Consider the following 24,010-nt stretch of genomic DNA (forward strand, 5'->3'; position numbering starts at 1 on the left):
CTCAAATTGAACTTCATTCAACTAAATAATAAGGGTTTCTATCATCCTAATGGAGGTGTAGATTCCATTTCACATTCCAGTGTTCCAACTTGACAATGGCAATGTCCACTTTAGGTATAATGCCAGGAGTTCTAACTCAGTTCCTCCTCCGACACCGCCAAAACAACTGCTATGCGGATGTCGGATAAAGCGGATCTGATTAAATAGAGCCCTTTGTCTCATAGAATGGTTACCTGTATCTGTACGCATGGATGTGGGTGAAACAGATATGACTCTGGGGGATGTGTTGTCCTCTATGTAGAAATGGGCAATCTGGAAACACTTCCTGTGGAAACAAATGTACGATGGATGATACAAGTTAATCAACAACACTCTTGTATAACTGCAGGTGTTGCCAGTTTCTTCTGTCTTTGTGACATATTGCCAATGCTATTATACTTTTGGTACAAAAAATGTTGCTTTTTCCATCTAATTTATCACAAATGAGGGATTTGTACGCATTGTTCTCATTTGGTGAAAAATGTGTTAAATTCTGTGTGACAAAAACAAGAATAATATTGGAGTAATGCTTATGTAAATGTAATACAACAACTGTAGATATATTTTTAAGACATAAAAAAATACAGCAGGCCTAAAAATGCTGCTGTTGTCGTTTTTGAAGATAAAAAGCCAACCACCGATGTTGGAGAACATGGTAATCTGTCCTCAACACAGGAAAAAAAGATGTTCCTTCTAATCCGGAACAGGTTTTTAACAGGATCACCACTGCATGTCTTTCTGATGAACCTGCGCCCGGCTAACCAAAAATGGACATCACCACACAGATTACTCTGGACGTAAAAAAAACAGCAGAGAGATGTCCCCGGTAGATTACATGTGTGCGTTTCTAAAAGACATCTCCACTTTGCTAACCCCAAATGCCCAGCTGTGGGGTGGCCAAATGAGCACTGTGTCACCGGAGGACGAGCAAGGACGCGACACAGAGGAGATTACAGCATTTCAGCCTCACGCCACTCATTTTACAAGACGCTGACACGAAAGCCTTCATGTCGGACATAATGAGGCGCAGGCGCTTTCCCCTCTCCTACCCCACCCGAGCCCCCGTTCTTCCTACCTACCCCACCAGATGCCCTGTTCCCCCTCCTACCCCACCCGAGGCCCTGCCTGTTCCCCCTCCTACCCCACCCGAGGCCTGCCTGTTCCCCCCCCTAACCCACCCGAGGCCTGCCTGTTCCCACCCCCTAACCCACCCGAGGCCTGCCTGTTCCCCCCCCTAACCCACCCGAGGCCTGCCTGTTCCCCCCCCTAACCCACCCGAGGCCTGCCTGTTCCCCCCCCTAACCCACCCGAGGCCTGCCTGTTCCCCCCCCTAACCCACCCGAGGCCTGCCTGTTCCCCCCCCTAACCCACCCGAGGCCCTGCCTGTTCCCCCTCCTACCCCGCCCGAGGCCCTGCCTGTTCCCCCCCCTAACCCGCCCGAGGCCTGCCTGTTCCCCCCCCTAACCCACCCGAGGCCTGCCTGTTCCCCCCCCTAACCCACCCGAGGCCTGCCTGTTCCCCCCCCCCTAACCCACCCGAGGCCTGCCTGTTCCCCCCCCTAACCCACCCGAGGCCTGCCTGTTCCCCCCCCCCTAACCCACCCGAGGCCCTGCCTGTTCCCCCTCCTACCCCACCCGAGGCCCTGTCCCCCCCCCCTACCCCACCCGAGGCCCTGCCTGTTCCCCCTCCTACCCCACCCGAGGCCCTGCCTGTTCCCCCTCCTACCCCACCCGAGGCCCTGCCTGTTCCCCCTCCTACCCCACCCGAGGCCCTGCCTGTTCCCCCTCCTACCCCACCCGAGGCCCTGCCTGTTCCCCCCTCCTACCCCACCCGAGGCCCTGTTCCCTAACCACTGTATGACCCCGAGCCCCAAGCTCAACGCTCTACACTCTGAGTGAGGCACATCTCTTAGCTTTAATCCCTCATCGGCACCAAGATTATTACAGATTTAAAATGAAATACAATAACAGGGCAGAAAACATGAACAATATGTCACGTCTCCAGCCCAGTGGATGAGAAATGTACAGTCTTATGCGGCTTAAGTGTTTACATTTCTGACAAAGTGTCCTTGATCGGATTGCCGAAGTTGGTTATTTAACTGTCCAACCGGTCAGTTTGCCACCACAGTGAAAAGTTGTATTTTTCTATGATCTCACAGTATGGGCATAATGTGTTTATAACTAGAGACGGGCAACTCTGAATGATGGCACCTATGTGTAAGTGAATCTACCCAGACACATCAAAGCTAAATGTGAAAACCCAGACCTCAAACCGAAGCCATGTTGAAGATATTGGATGTGTCATGGGGAAGTGTGTGAGAGTGAGAAAGAAATTGGGCCCATGTCAGAGGAGATTAGGTCTCACAGTGAGACAGACAAATATGTGGTTCTTAAGGTCAACCTCGCTCCCCCTCTGCCACCCCCCGCCTCGCTCCACCCGTGCCCCCTGATGTCTGGGGCGGCAGTGCCCCGTGTCTGGGGACAAAACAGACCCACTCCTCTGAGACAGATGAATAACAATATGACAGGTATCAGCCCTGCGGCAGTTCCACACAGCTGTCCCACAGGGAGGCAGAAGGCTTAATGGTGTCAGTATGTGTGTGGAGCCTATCAATGCAGAAAGAAAGCTGTTGTTCATGTAGCTTAGCTGTCAGGTTAAACAGATGATGGATGGGTTCAGGGGGAATCGATGGGAGAGGATTTCTCAACATCATCACCATAATACTAATCATCATCATTATGGATCTATAACAATCATCATTATGGATCTATAATAATCATCATTATGGATCTATAACAATCATCATTATGGATCTATAACAATCATCATTATGGATCTATAATAATCATCATTATGGATCTATAACAATCATCATTATGGATCTATAATAATCATCATTATGGATCTATAACAATCATCATTATGGATCTATAATAATCATCATTATGGATCTATAATAATCATCATTATGGATCTATAACAATCATCATTATGGATCTATAACAATCATCATTATGGATCTATAACAATCATCATTATGGATTATATAACAATCATCATTATGGATCTGTAACAATCATCATTATGGATTATATAACAATCATCATTATGGATCTATAACAATCATCATATGGATCTATAACAATCATCATTATGGATCTATAACAATCATCATATGGATCTATAACAATCATCATTATGGATCTATAACAATCATCATTATGGATCTATAACAATCATCATATGGATCTATAACAATCATCATTATGGATCTATAACAATCATCATTATGGATCTATAACAATCATCATATGGATCTATAACAATCATCATTATGGATCTATAACAATCATCATTATGGATCTATAACAATCATCATATGGATCTATAACAATCATCATTATGGATCTATAACAATCATCATTATGGATCTATAACAATCATCATTATGGATCTATAACAATCATCATATGGATCTATAACAATCATCATTATGGATCTATAACAATCATCATTATGGATCTATAACAATCATCATTATGGATCTATAATAATCATCATTATGGATCTATAACAATCATCATTATGGATCTATAACAATCATCATTATGGATCTATAACAATCATCATATGGATCTATAACAATCATCATTATGGATCTATAATAATCATCATTATGGATCTATAACAATCATCATTATGGATCTATAACAATCATCATTATGGATCTATAATAATCATCATTTTGGATCTATAACAATCATCATTATGGATCTATAACAATCATCATTATGGATCTATAACAATCATCATTATGTATCTATAATAATCATCATTATGGATCTATAATAATCATCATTTTGGATCTATAACAATCATCATTATGGATCTATAACAATCATCATTATGGATCTATAACAATCATCATTATGGATCTATAACAATCATCATTATGGATCTATAATAATCATCATTTTGGATCTATAACAATCATCATTATGGATCTATAACAATCATCATTATGGATCTATAATAATCATCATTATGGATCTATAATAATCATCATTTTGGATCTATAACAATCATCATTATGGATCTATAACAATCATCATTATGGATCTATAACAATCATCATTATGGATCTATAACAATCATCATTATGGATCTATAATAATCATCATTATGGATCTATAATAATCATCATTATGGATCTATAACAATCATCATTATGGATCTATAACAATCATCATTATGGATCTATAATAATCATTATGGATCTATAATAATCATCATTATGGATCTATAACAATCATCATTATGGATCTATAACAATCATCATATGGATCTATAACAATCATCATTATGGATCTATAATAATCATCATTATGGATCTATAATAATCATCCTTATGGATCTATAACAATCATTATTATGGATCTATAACAATCATCATTATGGATCTATAATAATCATCATTATGGATCTATAATAATCATCCTTATGGATCTATAATAATCATCATTATGGATCTATAATAATCATCATTATGGATCTATAACAATCATCATATGGATCTATAACAATCATCATTATGGATCTATAATAATCATCATTATGGATCTATAACAATCATCATTATGGATCTATAACAATCATCATTATGGATTATATAACAATCCTCATTATGGATCTATAACAATCATCATTATGGATCTATAATAATCATCATTATGGATCTATAATAATCATCATTATGGATCTATAACAATCATCATTATGGATCTATAATAATCATCATTATGGATCTATAACAATCATCATTATGGATCTATAACAATCATCATTATGGATCTATAATAATCATCATTATGGATCTATAACAATCATCATTATGGATCTATAACAATCATCATTATGGATCTATAACAATCATCATTATGGATCTATAATAATCATCATTATGGATCTATAATAATCATCATTATGGATCTATAATAATCATCATTATGGATCTATAACAATCATCATTATGGATTATATAACAATCATCATTATGGATCTATAATAATCATCATTATGGATCTATAACAATCATCATATGGATATTATCTTCCTCCTCTACCTTCTCCACCTCCTTCACTTCTTCCTCCATATCCATCTCCTCATCCTCCAAACTCCATCTTCTTCCTCCATATCCACCGCCTTCTCCTCCCTCTTACCTCCAGTAGATGAGGATTCCCACCAGGACGATCAGTCCCAGGAAGGTGAGGGTGGAGATCACTGCCAGAGGGACCATGGCCCTCCTCTCTCTCTCCCTGGCCAGACCCACCCTGGACTCATGGCTGCTGTTACTGGCCTCTGTAAGTGGTGGGAAGAGGGAAGAACAGACGAGACACACAACACAACTCAGAAAACGTGGCATTCACTCATTCAACTACAACACATTGACTGGCAAACACGTCAACAGTAAATCAATCCACATACTCATCCAATGTACCTTCCAGTTCTAACACAGAGCTCCTCCTTGAACTACGGAACCTTGTTCATTTACATTTTAAACGCTACAGTAGACCTTCGCTTTAACATCTTCATACCCATTCAGCTAACAAATCTAAACCTATTGCTACTTCTCTAACCCATATACAATTGCGACAATGATACATACGGATGAAAGTGAACACGAATGCTTTCACAAAGTTAAAGTGCACTACAGGTTAGTTCATGACAATGGCTCAATGCTTGATGCACACAATGGCTTAAATCTATGGGACTCTTAATGAGCGGAGACCAAAAAAGCCTATTGGCAAAACTGTGCTTCTATTGCCAAGGCTTGAATGCAGATGGACATTCTATGAATTTGTTTTCTTGTCTACGGTCTGGATGTGGACAGATATATGGGATATTATAAAGGATTTTCAAGGTTACACATCACAAAAGATTTGCGAGGGGCCCTGAGACTGTCTCAATGATTTGTCAATTACATTGACTGTATAAAGGGACATTAGACCATAAGTGGTCTGCTAAGGCAAAAAAACATTTGGGTGCGATTTGGGATTAGGAAGAGATCTGCTGCCCTCTGCTGGAGATGAAGTGCTATAACCAATGGAGTTCTTCACGTGATGTTACAATACACAATTGAGACAAAGGCATGTGCATGTTAATGTTAACGAATATAACACAAAACACGTAACAAAGAACACTGAAATGATGATGACTGTGGACTTGATCATGAAAATGTTATAGAAAGCAGAAAGGCCATGACGGTGAATACACACACAGGAGTTTAGTTGTCACAGAAAGGTGGTGTGTTAGGTGATGTGTCTCCTAAATCCCAGAGTATTTCCTGTTCCATTGGCATCATCGGAGCTGTAGTTTTCCCCAATCCGACAGTGCCAGCACTGTGCCTTGCCTTGATGTACGGGGAGATGTTGCCCCCTGGTGGATGGTTCTTTACCTGCAACTGGCTCCTCCTCCTCAGAGTCTCTCTCTGTGCGCTCGGTGATAGTGAAGTCTGATGACGTCTCGTTGTCGTACAGGCTCTCGCCCTGCCCCGAGCCACTCTCTACCTCCCCACCTAGCGACCAGGGCGCCGCCGCAGTCACCCCAGATACTGTTGCCGTGCTGCCCGCTGTATCGTTGGTGACGGCACTGCCGTTCTCGCTCTCAAAGTAGAACGATGAGGAGAGTTCTTCTGTGTCGATGTTGGGAGTGGCGGCGGCTTCAGAGGTGAGTGAGGGGGTAAAGGTGAGGTTGTAAGGGAGCGCGCCCTCCCCCGAGGCTGAACTCTGAACCCTGTCCCACTCCTCATCTAGCTCCTTCTGTGCTTCTCCAAACAGGGTCGAGCCAGAGGCACTACTGTCTACCGTCTGCAGTTCAGGGGGGAGGGTGGGAGTGAGGGGGGAGGCCGAGTAGGAAGAGGAGGGGGCCGAGGTTCGGAGGGCCGAGACCCAGTAGTCCTTGGAGCCGGACGGTGTGGCTGTAACAGAAACGAGCAGGTCACTATGGAATCCTGAGAGAGGAGGATGAGGAGGAACAGGGGGAGAGGAGAAGGAAGAGAAGAGAGGCTGACCTCCAGATGGGTTGGGGGAGCCTCCCAGAGATGAATGGAGGAGATGGTCTAGATCGCTACCGGAGGAATAGAGCGCTAGGCTAGCCGTCCCCCAGTCAGACGTGGGCAGGGGGAGGTGAGGAGAGGCATGCAACCAGGAGGACAAGAAGCCATCCAGAGAGCAGGTACACAACGACTCCACGCCATCGCTAGCTACCGTGAATCCAACATCACCACCACCACCGACGACGACACCCACCAGACAAGACTCTACTACACGGCCTGTAGTGTAACTAGAGTCCCCCAGCCCACCAGATACGGAGCCAGTAAGGCCAGGGGTGGCCCCGAACAGAGAGAAGTCACTAGAGAGGAGAAGAGAAGGCTGCAGGGAGAGAGAGGTTGCAGGGAGAGGTCTGAAGGCTAGCTCAGTGGGGGAGTCAGGTAAGGTTTGAAGGGGGTGAGTGTCACTAAACATTGGTGGGTCACCTGAGGCCAGAGACGAAGAACCAGACAACATATCACCATCACCACTATCATCATCACCAAAACCATGAGAGACGACTGTCTCCCAACCATGTGAGGGGTGAAGGAGGAGAGACAGGGTGGGGGAGGTTGTGAGGTACGAGTCACCACTAGACAACAGTGCTGTAGCTGCATGCAGGGAGTCCAGAGCAGGAGGGGTCACAGACGACAGGGGTCTAAACGGGAGAGGGGCATGCAGGCAGGCGGTGGGGTCGTTGTTAGGGGTGGAGTTGGGGTTGCCAGGGGTCGACGTGTCACACACAGGGAGGGTGGAGGGGAGTGGCTCACCGTTGAACACCGGCTGCGTGGTCTGCAAGAGTGCCCCGGCGAAAGAGGAGGCAGTGGATGAAAACAAGGGCATGCTGGGACTTGTAGGCCATGGTGGTTCTCCCTGAGAGAGGGAGGAGGCGGAAGTGGCCACGGTCCGGCTTTCCGGGAGCGGGGTGGCCATGGAAACACTGCTGCCTTTTCCGCTTGGGACGGTCACAGGATACGCCACCCCTCTGCCCTTCTCGGTCTTGGTTGATGAAGTGTTGATGACATCAGTGCGTGATTGCGGAGTGGTCACTGTAGTGGTATACTTCTGGGTTCTTCCCCTGCCTCTGCTGCCTGCTGAGACGGCACCCTCTGCTGGTGCTCTGGTTGTACTACGATACCTCTCACTCTGCTCTGTGGAAGTCTGTGCTCGGTTGGGTTGAGTGGTCCTGGATGGAGTGCCTGGTGTGGGGGTTCTCCTCTGGACAAATGGGGTGGTGGTTCTGATAGCAGGCAAGGGGAGGCTGGGTGGGGCAGTGGTTGAAGTGGGCCTGGTTCTCGTAGTGCTTTGGGTTGTCCAGTCCATGTTATTGTCCAGTTCTTCACCTGGTTTAGCCCAGGGTCCATAGTCCTCCTGGTGGGGAAATACATTCAGAGTGCATGGGAAAATACTGAAGTCTTGTCATGAGACACTGCTCCTCGTACTATATCCTACGTTTAAATGAATGCTTTTCTTGCAGTACGCTACTGACAGTGTTATCACATTGCATTATGAAATAAGCTACATTTATGCAATATTATACTTACTTCCCCTTCAAATTCAGTAGAATCTGGATAAGGTGTTACCTCTGAAAAGAATCACAGATGATAGCGTTAGAGACCGAGTCGTGGGATTTCGTACTTAATAATGTACCTTCCCTACGAGCAAAGGACGCTGAAAATAGATTACTGTACAGATGTAGGATCTTAATTTGAGCAGGGTGATCAATTAAGATCGTACATCTGTAAACATGTTCATACGAATATCAAAGACAGTGTGGCAATCGAAGAAAACAGCCTAGACATTGTTATGTGTGATTTGTTTTTCTTCAATTTAGTTACAACTTTGACAATTATTAACAATGGCATTATAATCTAAGATATTGGTCCCATTGACAAACCCAACGACGTTGTAACAGACAAGCACTTTACTTGAAACGTACATCAAAATGTGACAGAGAAAATATCTATAAAGTATCTGCCAAAAACACACATACAAACATTGTGAGCCAATACGTGAAAACCATTCTGATGAAAAACTGAAGAGGCTTGATATCCACTAAGGTCACATCTTTCAATGGGTCCACAGTATATGAAGCGAAAACTCATGCGCACACACACACACACACACACACACACACACACACACACACACACACACACACACACACACACACACACACACACACACACACACACACACACCCCCTCTTACCTGGCTTGGGCTAAATTACATATGGAGGCCTCAGGCCTGATCAGAATGGGTTTGGGAAGCAGGAGGTGGGTTTATAAAGAGTTAAGTGGAAAAGGAAGGAATGAATGAATGAGTGCACAACCAGACCTCACAAAGGAGTTGTTTTGTCACCACAACTGTCACAGTGCATTCGGTCACACAATTGTATCAAGTCATTTGGATGAGTGTTGAATGAATGCACATTGAAATATGATGCAGAGGATTTTTAGCAACAATAAATTAGTTTATTATCAACTTCAGCAGATACAGAGTTCCCATCATTTCATACAAATGACAAATGCTGCCCATAAGCAAACATTCTCTCACTGTGACCGGAGGAAATGGTGCCATTTCAAAATGTTTTGTCGTTTGTGTGACATAGGACACATGGAATAACCTTTGACCTCAACCAAACAGATTGAGGGGGATATTCCTCGCCTTAGAAATATAGAAAAGCACATTTTAAGTAAGTACATAGACAGAAGAGGACATGAAAAATAAACAGCTTTCACCCAGAGCCAGAACACACTAGAAACAGCAGTAGAACATAGAGGAACTGGTGTATGTTAAAATGAACAGGACTGGACAGAAAGAAGACAGAGAGTGGATGTCATACAGGGTTCATGATGTGCTGGGAAACAGAAGTGTCTCTGGAAACCTGTTACAGTTTGGTAGGTGTGACATATGTAAAAGGTGTGGACACCAATCAGAATATCAGAAACCACGATAGAACTATATCTTTACTTCCTCTGAATTCCTCAACACAATCCATTAATGCCTAGTTAATAAGTCTATCTGAGAAGCCTTCACAGCATATTAATTGCAAACTGACTGACTACCATTAAAGAGACACAATAAAGGGAACTGGTTTGCAAATGGTCAACCATCTAGGTTTGGTCACTACTCTTCATGTAATCAGAATGCTACGTACGGTCTGTGTAGAGGTATTTGCGGTCGCGGTCGTCAGTCTTACCGGGGTCTTCGAAGGGCATGTCGACGGACAGCTGCTCGCTCATGTGACCGTACAGACCGTTGGTGCACACGGCCACCACCTGCACCACATAGCTAGTATTGGCTATCAGGTCCTGCAGCATGGCCCCCTGGGGAACAACAGGGAGAAGTGAGTACAGGGGATTTAGGGTCATGGTGGTGGAGAAGGTGGTGGTGTTGGTGGAGGAGGAGGAGGTGGTGAAGGTTGTGGTGGTGAAGGTAGAGGAGATGGTGATGGTGGTGGAGAAGGTGGTGGTGGTGGAGAAGGTGGTGGAGGTGAAGGTGGTGGTGGAAGAAGTGAAGATGGTGGTGGAGGAGGAGGTTGTGGTGGTGAAGGTAGAGGAGATGGTGATGGTGGTGGAGAAGGTGGTGGTGGTGGTGGAGGAGGAGGAGGTGAAGGTGGTGGTGGTGGAGGTGGTTATAGCATCTGCTCTTGCATTCAATCACACTATGGTTCTTTAGTTTATTAATTTGTTTCTTCATTCACTCCTTCATTAATTTATTAATTCCTGCAAACCTTCTGAAATGTGATTGACCGGGTTTGGTCATCTGTGTGTGTTAGTCCACCACCACCACTTCATAAAGGATGCTCACCACATCCTGGTCTCCGTCAGTCAGGTACTGGAAGGTTGCAGAGTCCTCTCCTTGGGCCAGCCTGTAGGTGACTGAGTACTTCTCTATCCCGGCGTCGTACACCGCCCTCGGCCGCTCCCACATCACCAGCAGGCTGGTCAGGTTATGGGGGTCAGCCTGCACATTCTCCGGCTCTGAACTACAGACTGACAAAGAAAGAAGGGAGAGAGAGAAATAGAGAGGGAGAGAGACAGAGAGAGAGAAATAGAGAGGGAGAGAGACAGAGAGAAAGGGAGAGAGAGAAATAGAGAGGGAGAGAGACAGAGAGAAAGGGAGAGAGCGAAATAGAGAGGGAGAGAGACAGAGAGAAAGGGAGAGAGAGAAATAGAGAGGGAGAGAGACAGCGAGAAAGGGAGAGAGAGAGACAAGAGAAAAAAAAAATATATATTAGAATTAATATAGATTACTAAGAATCAAATATAAGAGAATCAGCCTCAACTGGGTGTTTGTCCTTCCTAATTGGTCCCATCACAGATTAGCGCTCCAGTACTAACGCAGATCACAGACACATTGAGACCCTGGAATTAATACAGATTACGGGAGTAGGGAGAGATTAAAGTCAATCGAAATGAGACCTGAGACAATGGCCAGGTACAATGACTAAACCGTTGACACATTTCCTACATGATCTATGCTAAAATCTGCACTTCAGTTTACCTACGGATTCATCCTCGGCCCAGGGGGGTTGGTGGAGGGGTGAATAGATTTATTTCATGTTTTTAATGATGGTGAGGGATTTCAGAAAGGGAGACTTACAGTTGTACAAACCCCATGTTCAACACAAGAGAAAAGCAAAGGAACAACAGAGTCTTTTCCTAACTACTCGCAAAGCAAATCACAACAAAAGCACAAAAATAATTGCCATTTCTATTTTGTTGTGAAAAGCATCTCACTCTGGTAAACAAATGGTATGTCGAAATACAACAGGGAAGCAAGATACATTTCACACCTATTCATGTACATTATATCATATTCAATGCACTCTATCCATTTTTCAAAGACGTTTGAAAAGTCCTCTGTGAAAGTGAGGAGGCAGCCACAGACTCTGAGCAGGTAACCTAGCAACTACCTGGTCTAAAAAAAACAGAGACTATTATCAACGCAGACATGACACATTAAGTAGTGAGAGACAGAGAGAGAGAGGGTCTGTCCCTGGCTTAGCATATTAGCCTGGTGCCTAAGCATCCACAACAATTACATTCTCCCTTTAAGGTTAGAATTTATTTAACCTTTATTTAACTAGGTAAGTCAGTTAACAATGTGTTCTTATTTACAATGACGGCCTACTTGTAAAGCCAGCGCGTGAGAGTCTGGGTATGATTAAGGAGGCACACAAACATGCTGTCTGAATATTAATGCCTGCCAGGCTTCCAGCATCCATGTGCTAGTTAAAGTCCTGATTATGTTGAAAACACACACCAAACTACTGCAATCACTTCTTTAGTAGGGTAAGGGACGCCCAAAATAGGGCACGGTAGTGGTGACAGGCAGGCAGGTTCACAGTTGGGTTACCAGTGCTTGCCTCCTATGACATTTTAATAGGCCACCAACAGTGTCATCAAATATATTTTGGACATTTGATATTGGTGTGTTGCTATTTGCTGTTCAGATTTTAATATTCGATGAAAATGTAGGCATGCTTGCAGATGCCCATAGATTTCCAGTCATTGCGCTAATGCTAGTGAGCATTGGCTCGCAAAACTACCTCTAACTTCCTTCATACTGGGCACAGAGACATACATCATCAAGACCATGATTAGTTGAATCGGGTGTTAGTACCAAGAACCAGGAGTGGATACAAGAGATTCATTCTGTAGCTAGAGAACTCATGATATCTCCAGGAGTGACAAGAGTCATATTTTTGCTAGGACCAATCTACTTTACGATTTTCCCTCTTACTATCTCCGACTTTGCTACTTTGAGGAAAAAATATACTTACTATGACTGTGAAATGTGGTTGCCCCATAGCTATCTTAAGATTCACACACTAACTGTAACTCGCTCTGGATAGGAGAGCTGGTGTAACTGAGTCAGGTTTGTAGGCCTCCTTGCTCACACACGCTTCTTCAGTTCTGCCCACAAATGTTCTATAGGATTGAGGTCAGGCCACTCCATGGCCACTCCAATACCTTGACTTTGTCGTCCTTAAGCCATTTTGACAACTTTGGAAGTATGCTTGGGGTCATTGTCCATTCGGAGACCCATTTGCGACCAAGCTTTAACTTCCTGACTGATGTCTTGAGATGTTGCTTCAATATATCCACATAATTTTCCTCCCTCGTGATGCCATATATTTTGTGAAGTGCACCAGTCTCTCCTGCAGCAAAGCACCCCCACAACCTAATGCTGCCACCCTTGTGCTTCACGGTTGGGATGATGTTCTTCGGCTTGCAAGCCTCCCCCTTTTTCCTCCAAACACAACAATGGTCATCATGGCCAAACAGTTCTACTTTTGTTTCATCAGACCAGAGGACATTCCTCCAAAAAGTACGATCTATGTTCCCTTGTGCAGCTGCAAACCGCAGTCTGGCTTTTTTTTATGGTGGTTTTGGAGCAGTGGCTTCTTCCTTGCTGTGCGGCCTTTCGGGTTATGTCAATACAGGACTTGTTTTACTGTGGATATAGATACTTTTGTACCTGTTTCCTCCAGCATCTTCACAAGGTCCTTTGCTGTTGTTCTGGGATTGATTTGCACTTTTCGCACCAAAGTACATTTATCTCTAGGAGACAGAACGAGTCTCCTTCCTGAGTGGTATGACGGCTGTGTGGTCCCATGGTGTTTATACTTGCATACTATTGTTTGTACAGATGAAGGTGGTACCTTCAAGTGTTTGAAAATTGCTTCCAAAGATGAACCAGACTTGTGGAGGTCTACAATTTGTTTTCTGAGGTCTTGGCTGATTTCTTTTGATTTTCCCATGATGTCAAGCAAAGAGGCACTGATTTTGAAGGTAGGCCTTGTAATATATCCACATGTGCACCTCCAATTGACTCAAATGATGTCCATTAGCCTATCAGAAGCTTATAAAGCCATGACATAATTTTCTGGAATTTTCCAAGTTGTTTAAAGGCACAGTTAACGTAGTGTATGTAAACTTCTGGAATTGTGATACAGTGAACTATAAGTGAAATAATCTGTCTGTAAACAATTATTGGAAAAATTACTTGTGTCATGCACAAAGTAGACAACCGACTTGGCAAAACTATAGTTTGTTAACAAGAAATGTGTGGAGTGGTTGAAAAACAAGTTTGAATGACTCCAACCTAAGTATATGTAAACTTCCCGACTTCAAATGTACATACTGGGAGTGAGGACCTCCTCTGACAGACAGACAGACAGGTACATACTGGGAGTGAGGACCTCCTCTGACAGACTGACAGGTACATACTGGGAGTGAGGACCGCCTCTGACAGACAGACAGGTACGTAGTGGGGGTGAGGACCTCCTCTGACAGACAGACAGACAGGTATGTACTGGGAGTGAGGACCTCCTCTGACAGACAGACAGACAGACAGACAGGTATGTACTGGGAGTGAGGACCTCCTCTGACAGACAGACAGGTACATACTGGGAGTGAGGACCGCCTCTGACAGACAGACAGGTACGTAGTGGGGGTGAGGACCTCCTCTGACAGACAGACAGACAGGTATGTACTGGGAGTGAGGACCTCCTCAGACAGACAGACAGACAGACAGACAGACAGACAGACAGACAGACAGGTACGTATTGGGAGTGAGAACCTCCTCTGACAGACAGACAGACAGGTAGGTACAGGGAGTGAGGACCTCCTCTGTCAGACAGACAGGTGCGTACTGGGAGTGAGGACCTCCTCTGACTGACAGACAGACAGACAGACAGGTACGTACAGGGAGTGAGGACCTCCTCTGACAGACAGACAGGTACGTACAGGGAGTGAGGACCTCCTCTGACAGACAGACAGGTACGTACAGGGAGTGAGGACCTCCTCTGACAGACAGACAGGTACGTACTGGGAGTGAGGACCTCCTCTGTGCCGGTATAGGAGGAGAAGACCTGTCCCATGAACTGCTGCTGCTGCTCCCTGAAGTTGTTCTGCAGGTAGTCCATCAACATCACATAGCCTGCCTGCTGCATGGTCATCACCTCACAGAACATCTCCAGCTACAACACAATACAACCAACACGTTCATCAACACATTATTACACATTAGTGCTTGTTATTGCATGGTGATTTCACATTGTGTCCTTGGGCACAATGACACACAAGGAGAGAGTACATAAAGATCATTGGGAAATGATGGTTGTATTACTATTAGCATTTTTCACATAGACCTAAACAACTGGTTCAAACAGTATTCAGTCCTCTCACACCCTAACACACACACGTGCTACACACAAGCATGCATGTACAGTGCCTTGCGAAAGTATTCGGCCCCCTTGAACTTTGCGACCTTTTGCCACATTTCAGGCTTCAAACACAATCATGAAGTGGAACGACATTTATTGGATATTTCAAACTTTTTTAACAAATCAAAAACTGAAAAATTGGGCGTGCAAAATTATTCAGCCCCTTTACTTTCAGTGCAGCAAACTCTCTCCAGTTCAGTGAGGATCTCTGAATGATCCAATGTTGACCTAAATGACGAATGATGATAAATACAATCCACCTGTGTGTAATCAAGTCTCCGTATAAATGCACCTGCACTGTGATAGTCTCAGAGGTCCGTTAAAAGCGCAGAGAGCATCATGAAGAACAAGGAACACACCAGGCAGGTCCGAGATACTGTTGTGAAGAAGTTTAAGGCCGGATTTGGATACAAAAAGATTTCCCAAGCTTTAAACATCCCAAGGAGCACTGTGCAAGCGATGATATTGAAATGGAAGGAGTATCAGACCACTGCAAATCTATCAAGACCTGGCCGTCCCTCTAAACTTTCAGCTCATACAAGGAGAAGACTGATCAGAGATGCAGCCAAGAGGCCCATGATCACTCTGGATGAACTGCAGAGATCTACAGCTGAGGTGGGAGACTCTGTCCATAGGACAACAATCAGTCGTATATTGCACAAATCTGGCCTTTATGGAAGAGTGGCAAGAAGAAATCCATTTCTTAAAGATATCCATAAAAAGTGTAGTTTAAAGTTTGCCACAAGCCACCTGGGAGACACACCAAACATGTGGAAGAAGGTGCTCTGGTCAGATGAAACCAAAATTGAACTTTTTGGCAACAATGCAAAACGTTATGTTTGGCGTAAAAGCAACACAGCTCATCACCCTGAACACACCATCCCCACTGTCAAACATGGTGGTGGCAGCATCATGGTTTGGGCCTGCTTTTCTTCAGCAGGGACGGGGAAGATGGTTAAAATTGATGGTAAAATGGATGGAGCCAAATACAGGACCATTCTGGAAGAAAACCTGATGGAGTCTGCAAAAGACCTGAGACTGGGACGGAGATTTGTCTTCCAACAAGACAATGATCCAAAACATAAAGCAAAATCTACAATGGAATGGTTCAAAAATAAACATATCCAGGTGTTAGAATGGCCAAGTCAAAGTCCAGACCTGAATCCAATCGAGAATCTGTGGAAAGAACTGAAAACTGCTGTTCACAAATGCTCTCCATCCAACCTCACTGAGCTCGAGCTGTTTTGCAAGGAGGAATGGGAAAAAAATTCAGTCTCTCGATGTGCAAAACTGATAGAGACATACCCCAAGCGACTTACAGCTGTAATCGCAGCAAAAGGTGGCGCTACAAAGTATTAACTTAAGGGGGCTGAATAATTTTGCACGCCCAATTTTTCAGTTTTTGATTTGTTAAAAAAGTTTGAAATATCCAATAAATGTCGTTCCACTTCATGATTGTGTCCCACTTGTTGTTGAATCTTCACAAAAAAATACAGTTTTATATCTTTATGTTTGAAGCCTGAAATGTGGCAAAAGGTTGCAAAGTTCAAGGGGGGCGAAAACTTTCACAAGGCACTGTATATCATATACACCTCTTGTACAGTCTATTGTGTAACACTATATATTCAGTGCATTCAGAAAGTATTCAGACATCTTCCCTTTTTCCACATTTAGATCAATTACAGCCTTATTCTAAAATTGATTAAATAAAACATGTTCCTCATCAATCTAAATGAAATACCCCGTAATGACACAGCGAAAACAGTTTTTTTGACATTTTTTCAAATGTATTAAAATTTAAAAACAGATAACTTATTTACACAAGTATACAGACCCTTTACTATGAGACTCGAAACTGAGTTTATATTGATCATCCTTGAGATGTTTCTACAACTTGATTGGAGTTTACCTGTGGTAAATTCAATTGATTGGACATGATTTGGAAAGGCACACACCTGGTCACCCCTCATAGCCTGGTTCCTCTCTAGGTTTCTTCCTAGGTTCTGGCCTTTCTAGGGAGTTTTTCCTAGCCACCGTGCTTCTACACCCGCATTGCTTTCTGGTTGGGGTTTTAGACTGGGTTTCTGTACAGCACTTTGAGATATCAGCTGATGTAAGAAGGGGTTTATAAATACATTTGATTTGATCAAATGAGTGAGAGAGTGTGTGTGTGTGTGTCTTTCCTGTAGCCCTCAGGGTATTTGTGATTGACAGGTGTTACCTGAGGTGTACACAAGCGGTCATTAAATCCAAGAAATATAGACAGAGGCCTTCACTCCGCTTAAAATGAAACACATGGTACTGACACACACACACACACACACACACACACTTGATACCTTATCAAAAAGGGTCTCTCACACACACACACACACACACACAAAGAAACAGACACACAGAGCTACAACCAATTATGAATAGCGACTTGAAGGAGCATATGTTAAGCTCCCACCCAACCAATTCATACTATAAAAAAACAACTGTCATCTGACAGGGGACAAATAGGGAGATGAGGAGGCGCCCAGCACTCTCGCGCTCCCTTTCTCTTCTTTACTAACAAAAACAATATTTCCTTACACACTCTCTGCTTTTATTCACACACACACACACACACACACACACACACACACACACACACACACACCTGCCTGTCGGAGATGGCCACAGTGTTCTTGAAGACAATCCACTCCACGGTATCAGTGCAGGGTGGGGTGGTGAGGGAGCCATTGTAGGTGAAGTACTTATCTGTTGAGTTGGGCAGGAGGCCACGGAGAGAGAAGGGACCCACCATCCCACTCTTACCTTGAGAAAAGGAGGGTAGAGGAGAAAAGAGGGGGACATCTGTAAGATGAAAATGCACGGAAGGCTAAATAAAGTAGTGAGAGAGAAAGAGAGGATAGATGACAAACATCAAATGTTCATTATCATGACACAGTGAGATAGTAGGTGTATGACTGTGGGGTAAAGTGGAACTTTAAATCTGTACAAAGAAGTTTGTACAACTAGCTTTCATAAGAGCTTGACATTACCCACAACAATGAGCTGATGCACTGAAGTCCTCTGTAACGCCTACTTGCATGACAAACTTCAACTGCCATTAGCATGAATTACTACACTTAAGCCATAAGGCACGAGGAGGTGTGGTATATGGCCAATATATTACATAGCTCAGGGCTGTTCTAACGCACGATGCAACGCAGTGTGCGTGGATACAGCCCTTAACTGTGCTATATCGGCCATATACCACAAACTCTGAGGTGCCTTATTATATAAACTGGTTACAAAGGTAATTAGAACAGTAAAAATAAATGTTTTGTCATACCTTTCAGCCAATCAGCATTCAGGACTTGAACCACCCAGTTTCTAATAGCCCAGGCTATGCAGACTTTCAATTAGTACTGTGCAGTAATACATCTATAATGAAACGCAAACTAGGGGTTTATAGCTACGCTTGGATAAGGTGGCTTTGTGTTTGGTTAACTTAGTGTGGCGCCCCAGGTGGTGTGGCCGGGGAATGCCACTATTTGGGGAGTCAGCCAGACACCACAACCAGCAGATTAGGGTGCAGCAAGCTAGGTTGCAGTGCCACGCCCTGCACCTGAAGCCACTCCACATCGTTAAGGTGTCCGCATACATAGGTTCGGTTTGCTCTTAGCAGAACTCGACTAGGCGAAGTAAACATCTCGTTTCACATAGTCCCTAAAGACCCTCGCTTGAAAAACTAGAAAAAAGCTGCAATATTAATGTTGTTTGTTCCTCTTGAGATGCCATATCAACAACATACCCAGTAACACTTCCTCAACATAGTTTGAATCAAAGTTAAATCAAGGAATCTGTCATTAATTTTTACATTTTTGCCAAGGAGGTCTTAGGTAGTGCAATTTTAAATTAACTAAGATGTTTGGTGCAGTATTTTTCAAGGGAAAAAATGTGCATGAAAAGTAGTTGTCTAGTTGAAAGACAAACTTTTAATTGAAAAATCCCTACTGTTGACCAATCACTGACGAAGAGGCGTAGACTTCGGCTACGAACTTAGGTTTGCCTCAAGAAATAATTGTGTGTGCTAAAACCCTACCAACCCCCAAAACAAACAAAACAACGTCATAAAATGTAGTCGCAATATATGTGCAAACTGTTTTGACTGGGAAGTATACACTAAGCTTTAGGCTGCTGCACAGTGGACTCATTTAAGGTGCTGGTTCAGTTCCACAGGGGAGGAGCTCCTTGCTGGATGCCGGAGGCTGAGCTCTACAGACATTTGGAGGAAGCCCGTGCACATGGACTTTCCACAGGAAGAAAAAACTGGAAAGAACAAATCGGCTGGTAAGCTGGATAGCAGCCCAGCTATTTAGTCTCTTAAGTTAATTTCCAGTCTAAGTTAAATTTATCCCCTGTGTGTGGGAGTGGTTTTGAGTGACATTTTTTGACCATCCTTTTTGTGAACCCATTTATTTGAATAAATACGCCATTGTTCTTGTCAATGTTCCTCATAATTGACATCCTACCAGCCATGCCTAGCGAGTCGTTACATTAAATACACTATTTTAAGGTATGAGTATAAGGTTACTGGAGGTCAGGTTGGTATACCGAATCGGCTGACACTGTTGACTCCGTCGATAATGGCCATGTAGTTGTCATTGTCTTCGATGCCTGTCTGTAAAAAGGGAATAGAAACAGGTTAGTCAGACCTCTCAAAAGTCTACAATGGCTTCCTCTCCTCTCCTTCACTTTTTTGTGTCTCTATATTTTTAGGCTGCTGTGACCCACTAAACTGAAGCTAACACTGATGCTAAACTAAGCTGAAGCTAACAATGATGCTAAACTAAACTGAAGCTAACACTGATGCTAAACTAAACTGAAGCTAACACTGATGCTAAACTAAGCTGAAGCTAACAATGATGCTAAACTAAACTGAAGCTAACAATGATGCTAAACTAAACTGAAGCTAACACTGATGCTAAACTAAGCTGAAGCTAACAATGATGCTAAACTGAAGCTCACACTGATGCAAGCTAATAGCTAGAGATTGTATAATCCACAGCTGAACCCAAACTCTATAATGCATGTCTAATCTGTGGTCAGTCTGATACTGTGGTGGGTAATCAGTTCCACTATCCTGTCCCTTTTGATTTCAGGGTCGGTCGCGGAGTGTAGCATAATCTATGGGCCTCATGTGGAATAATTGTACAAAAAATAATAATATTACTAGCATAGTTTTTTTCTAAATTATGCTAGCTCACGAGGAACCTTGATGAGCCAATTGCCTCTTCTACCTAATGGTAAGTCATGCCATTGCAAGTAGATATGTCATCCCTCATCGACTATGAAAAACCTTGCTGGTATGGGTGCAAAATGATCCACTACACACTCTTGACACAGGTCATGCACACACACATGCATGAACACACACACGCGCTCAAACACACATCCACACAAACGCATAAACACAGACAGCGCAAATACACTCTTCCTGTCAGTGTCGACAGCTAATCTACCTAGAGTATCTACCTGCCTGAACCCCCCCAGGAACCCCCGCTCCACCCAATCTACTTACAGTACCTACCTACCTGAACCCCCTCAGGAACACCCGCTCCACCCAATCTACTTACAGTACCGACCTTCCTGAACCCCCTCAGGAACACCAACTCCACCCAATCTACCTATAGTACCTACCTATCTGAACCCCCCACCAGGAAAATCCGCTCCACCCAATCTACCTAGAATACCTACCTACCTGAACCACCCCCCGTTGGAGCAACACTTAACACACTATTTGCTCCAGACATGTATTACATGGTCATAGCAAGTCACAACATACAAACACACACCTCTAACAGCACAGAGAGAGCTGTGATCCTGCCCCCGTCCTTGATGGCCTGGTCTATGGACTCAAAGTGAAGCGCTTCATAACAGTAGATCTGCATCTGGAACAGACAGAGATAAGGTACAGGAGATGGTTGATATCCTATGTACTGTCATTGAACACTACAGTCGTGGCCAAAAGTTTTGAGAATGACAAAAATATAGATTTTGACAAATCAAATCAAATTTATTTATATAGCCCTTCGTACATCAGCTGATATCTCAAAGTGCTGTACAGAAACCCAGCCTAAAACCCCAAACAGCAAGCAATGCAGGTGTAGAAGCACAAAGTCTGCTGCCTCAGTGTCTTTAGATATTTTTGTCAGATGTTACAATGGAATACTGAAGTATAATTACAAGCATTTCATACGTTTCAAAGGCTTTTATTGACAAATACATGAAGTTGATGCAAAGAGTCAATATTTGCAGAGTTGACCCTTCTTTTTCAAGACCTCTGCAATCCACCCTGGCATGCTGTAACTTAAATTCTGGGCCACATCCTGACTGATGGCAGCCCATTCTTGCATAATCAATGCTTGGAGTTTGTCAGAATTGATGGGTTTTTGTTTGTCCACCCGCCTCTTGAGGATTGACCACAAGTTCTCAATGGGATTAAGGTCTGGGGAGTTTCCTGGCCATAGACCCAAAATATCCATCATGCTGGAAAAGGCATTGTTCGTCACCAAACTGTTCCTGGATGGTTGGGAGAAGTTGCTCTCGGAGGATGTGTTGATATCATTCTTTATTCATGGCTGTGTTCTTAGGCAAAATTTTGAGTGAGCCCACTCCCTTGGCTAAGAAGCAACCCGGGTGCCCCTATTCAATCGGGAAGGGGATTCATCAGAGAAAATGACTTCACCCCAGTCCTCAGCAGTCCAATCACTGTACCTTTTGCAGAATATCAGTTTGTCCCTGATGTTTTTCCTAGAGAAAAGTGGCTTCTTTGCTGCCCTTCTTGACACCAGGCCATCCTCCAAAAGTCTTCTCCTCACTGTGCGTGCAAATGCACTCACACCTGCATTTCTGAGCAAGCTTTGTACTGGTGGTGCCCCGATCCCGCAGCTGAATCTGTCATGTATTGTCATGTTGTGTCCTGTTCCTGTTCTTTCTCTTCACCCTGTCTCCCTCTGCTGGTCGTATTAGGTTACCTTTTCTTCCCCTCTTTCCCCCAGCTGTTCCTTGTCTTCTTTAACTACCTCGTTCACCCCTTTTCCCACCTGTTCCCTTTTTCCCTCTGATTAGGTCTCTATATCTCTCTCTGTTTCTGCTTCTGTCTTTGTCGGATTCTCGTTTGTGTTACTCATGCCTGAACCAGACTATCGTCGTGTTTGCTGCAACCTTGTCCTGTCCTGTCGGAATCTGCCTGTTCATCTAACCTTGTCCTGTCCTGTCGGAATCGGCCTGTCCATCTGAGCCTACGTGTGTTTCATCATTAAAGAAACTCTGTTTTGTTAATTCGCTTTTGGGTCCTCATTCACGCACCTGACAGAAGAATCCGACCAAGAATGGACCCAGCGACTTCAGATCCTCTCCACTCAGCCGTCGAGATCCAGGGAGCGATGCTAGGCAGACACGAGCAGGAATTGTCTGCTGCTCGACATGCTGTTGAGACCCTGGCCACCCAAGTCTCCAACCTCACAGAACAGGTTCACCATCTCCGCCTCGATCCACCGGCCACTTCCAGGGCTTTCGAATCTCCGGAGCCCAGAATCAATAACCCGCCGTGTTACTCTGGGGAGCCCACTGAATGCCGCTCGTTCCTCACCCAGTGTGATATTGTGTTTTCTCTCCAGCCCAACACTTACTCCAGGAGCACTGCTCGTATCGCCTACGTCATATCTCTCCTTACTGGACGGGCTCGTGAGTGGGGCACGGCAATCTGGGAGGCAAGGGCTGAGTGTACTAACCAGTATCAGGACTTTAAGGAGGAGATGATACAGGTTTTTGATCGATCTGTTTTTGGGGAGGAGGCTTCCAGGGTCCTGTCTTCCCTATGTCAAGGTAATCGATCCATAACAGACTACTCTATTGAGTTTCGCACTCTTGCTGCCTCCAGTGACTGGAACGAGCCGGCTTTGCTCGCTCGTTTTCTGGAGGGTCTCCGCGCAGAGGTAAAGGATGAGATTCTCTCCCGGGAGGTTCCTTCCAGCGTGGATTCCTTGATTGAACTCGCTATTCGCATAGAGCGACGGGTTGATCTTCGTCACCGAGCTCGTGGCAAGGAGCTCGCGTTCTCCATTGCCCCCCTCTCCGCATCACTACCATCTTCCTCTGCCGGCTCGGGTGCTGAGCCTATGCAGCTGGGAGGTATCCGCATCTCGACTAAGGAGAGGGAACGGAGAATCACCAACCGCCTCTGTCTCTATTGCGGTTCCGCTGGTCATTTTGTCACTTCATGTCCAGTAAAAGCCAGAGCTCATCAGTAAGCGGAGGGCTACTGGTGAGCGCTACTACTCCTGTCTCTCCTTCAAGATCCTGCACTACCTTGTCGGCCCATCTACGCTGGACCGGTTCGTCAGCTTCCTGCAGTGCCTTAATAGACTCTGGGGCGGAGGGCTGTTTTATGGACGAGACCTGGGCTCGGGAACATGACATTCCTCTCAGACAGTTAAGGGAGCCCACGGCCTTGTTCGCTTTGGATGGTAGTCCTCTCCCCAGGATTCAGCGTGAGACGCTACCTTTAACCCTCACTGTCTCTGGTAATCATAGCGAAACCATTTCTTTTTTAATTTTTCGTTCACCTTTTACACCTGTTGTTTTGGGCCATCCCTGGCTAGTTTGT

General features: G+C 44.3%; 1 protein-coding gene across 2 annotated transcripts in view; it reads right to left on the reverse strand.

The window, feature by feature from the left end:
• LOC110521343 (receptor-type tyrosine-protein phosphatase zeta) overlaps nucleotides 1-24,010 on the reverse strand; it is a 94,333-nt gene that overhangs the window by 17,647 nt on the left and 52,676 nt on the right. For both annotated transcript variants that reach the window (XM_021598843.2, XM_021598842.2), the window contains exons 5-14: nucleotides 21,195-21,290; nucleotides 19,954-20,020; nucleotides 18,011-18,168; nucleotides 14,970-15,120; nucleotides 10,941-11,125; nucleotides 10,330-10,456; nucleotides 8,672-8,712; nucleotides 7,898-8,498; nucleotides 5,259-5,397; nucleotides 234-325 (exon numbers count right to left, since the gene is read on the reverse strand). In XM_021598843.2, the coding sequence (XP_021454518.2) occupies nucleotides 234-325; nucleotides 5,259-5,397; nucleotides 7,898-8,498; nucleotides 8,672-8,712; nucleotides 10,330-10,456; nucleotides 10,941-11,125; nucleotides 14,970-15,120; nucleotides 18,011-18,168; nucleotides 19,954-20,020; nucleotides 21,195-21,290 (1,657 nt within the window). The remainder of the gene's footprint in view (nucleotides 1-233; nucleotides 326-5,258; nucleotides 5,398-7,897; nucleotides 8,499-8,671; nucleotides 8,713-10,329; nucleotides 10,457-10,940; nucleotides 11,126-14,969; nucleotides 15,121-18,010; nucleotides 18,169-19,953; nucleotides 20,021-21,194; nucleotides 21,291-24,010) is intronic.

This window comes from Oncorhynchus mykiss, chromosome 30 (genome assembly GCF_013265735.2).
Source record: "Oncorhynchus mykiss isolate Arlee chromosome 30, USDA_OmykA_1.1, whole genome shotgun sequence".
NCBI classification, from domain to species: Eukaryota; Metazoa; Chordata; class Actinopteri; order Salmoniformes; family Salmonidae; genus Oncorhynchus; species Oncorhynchus mykiss.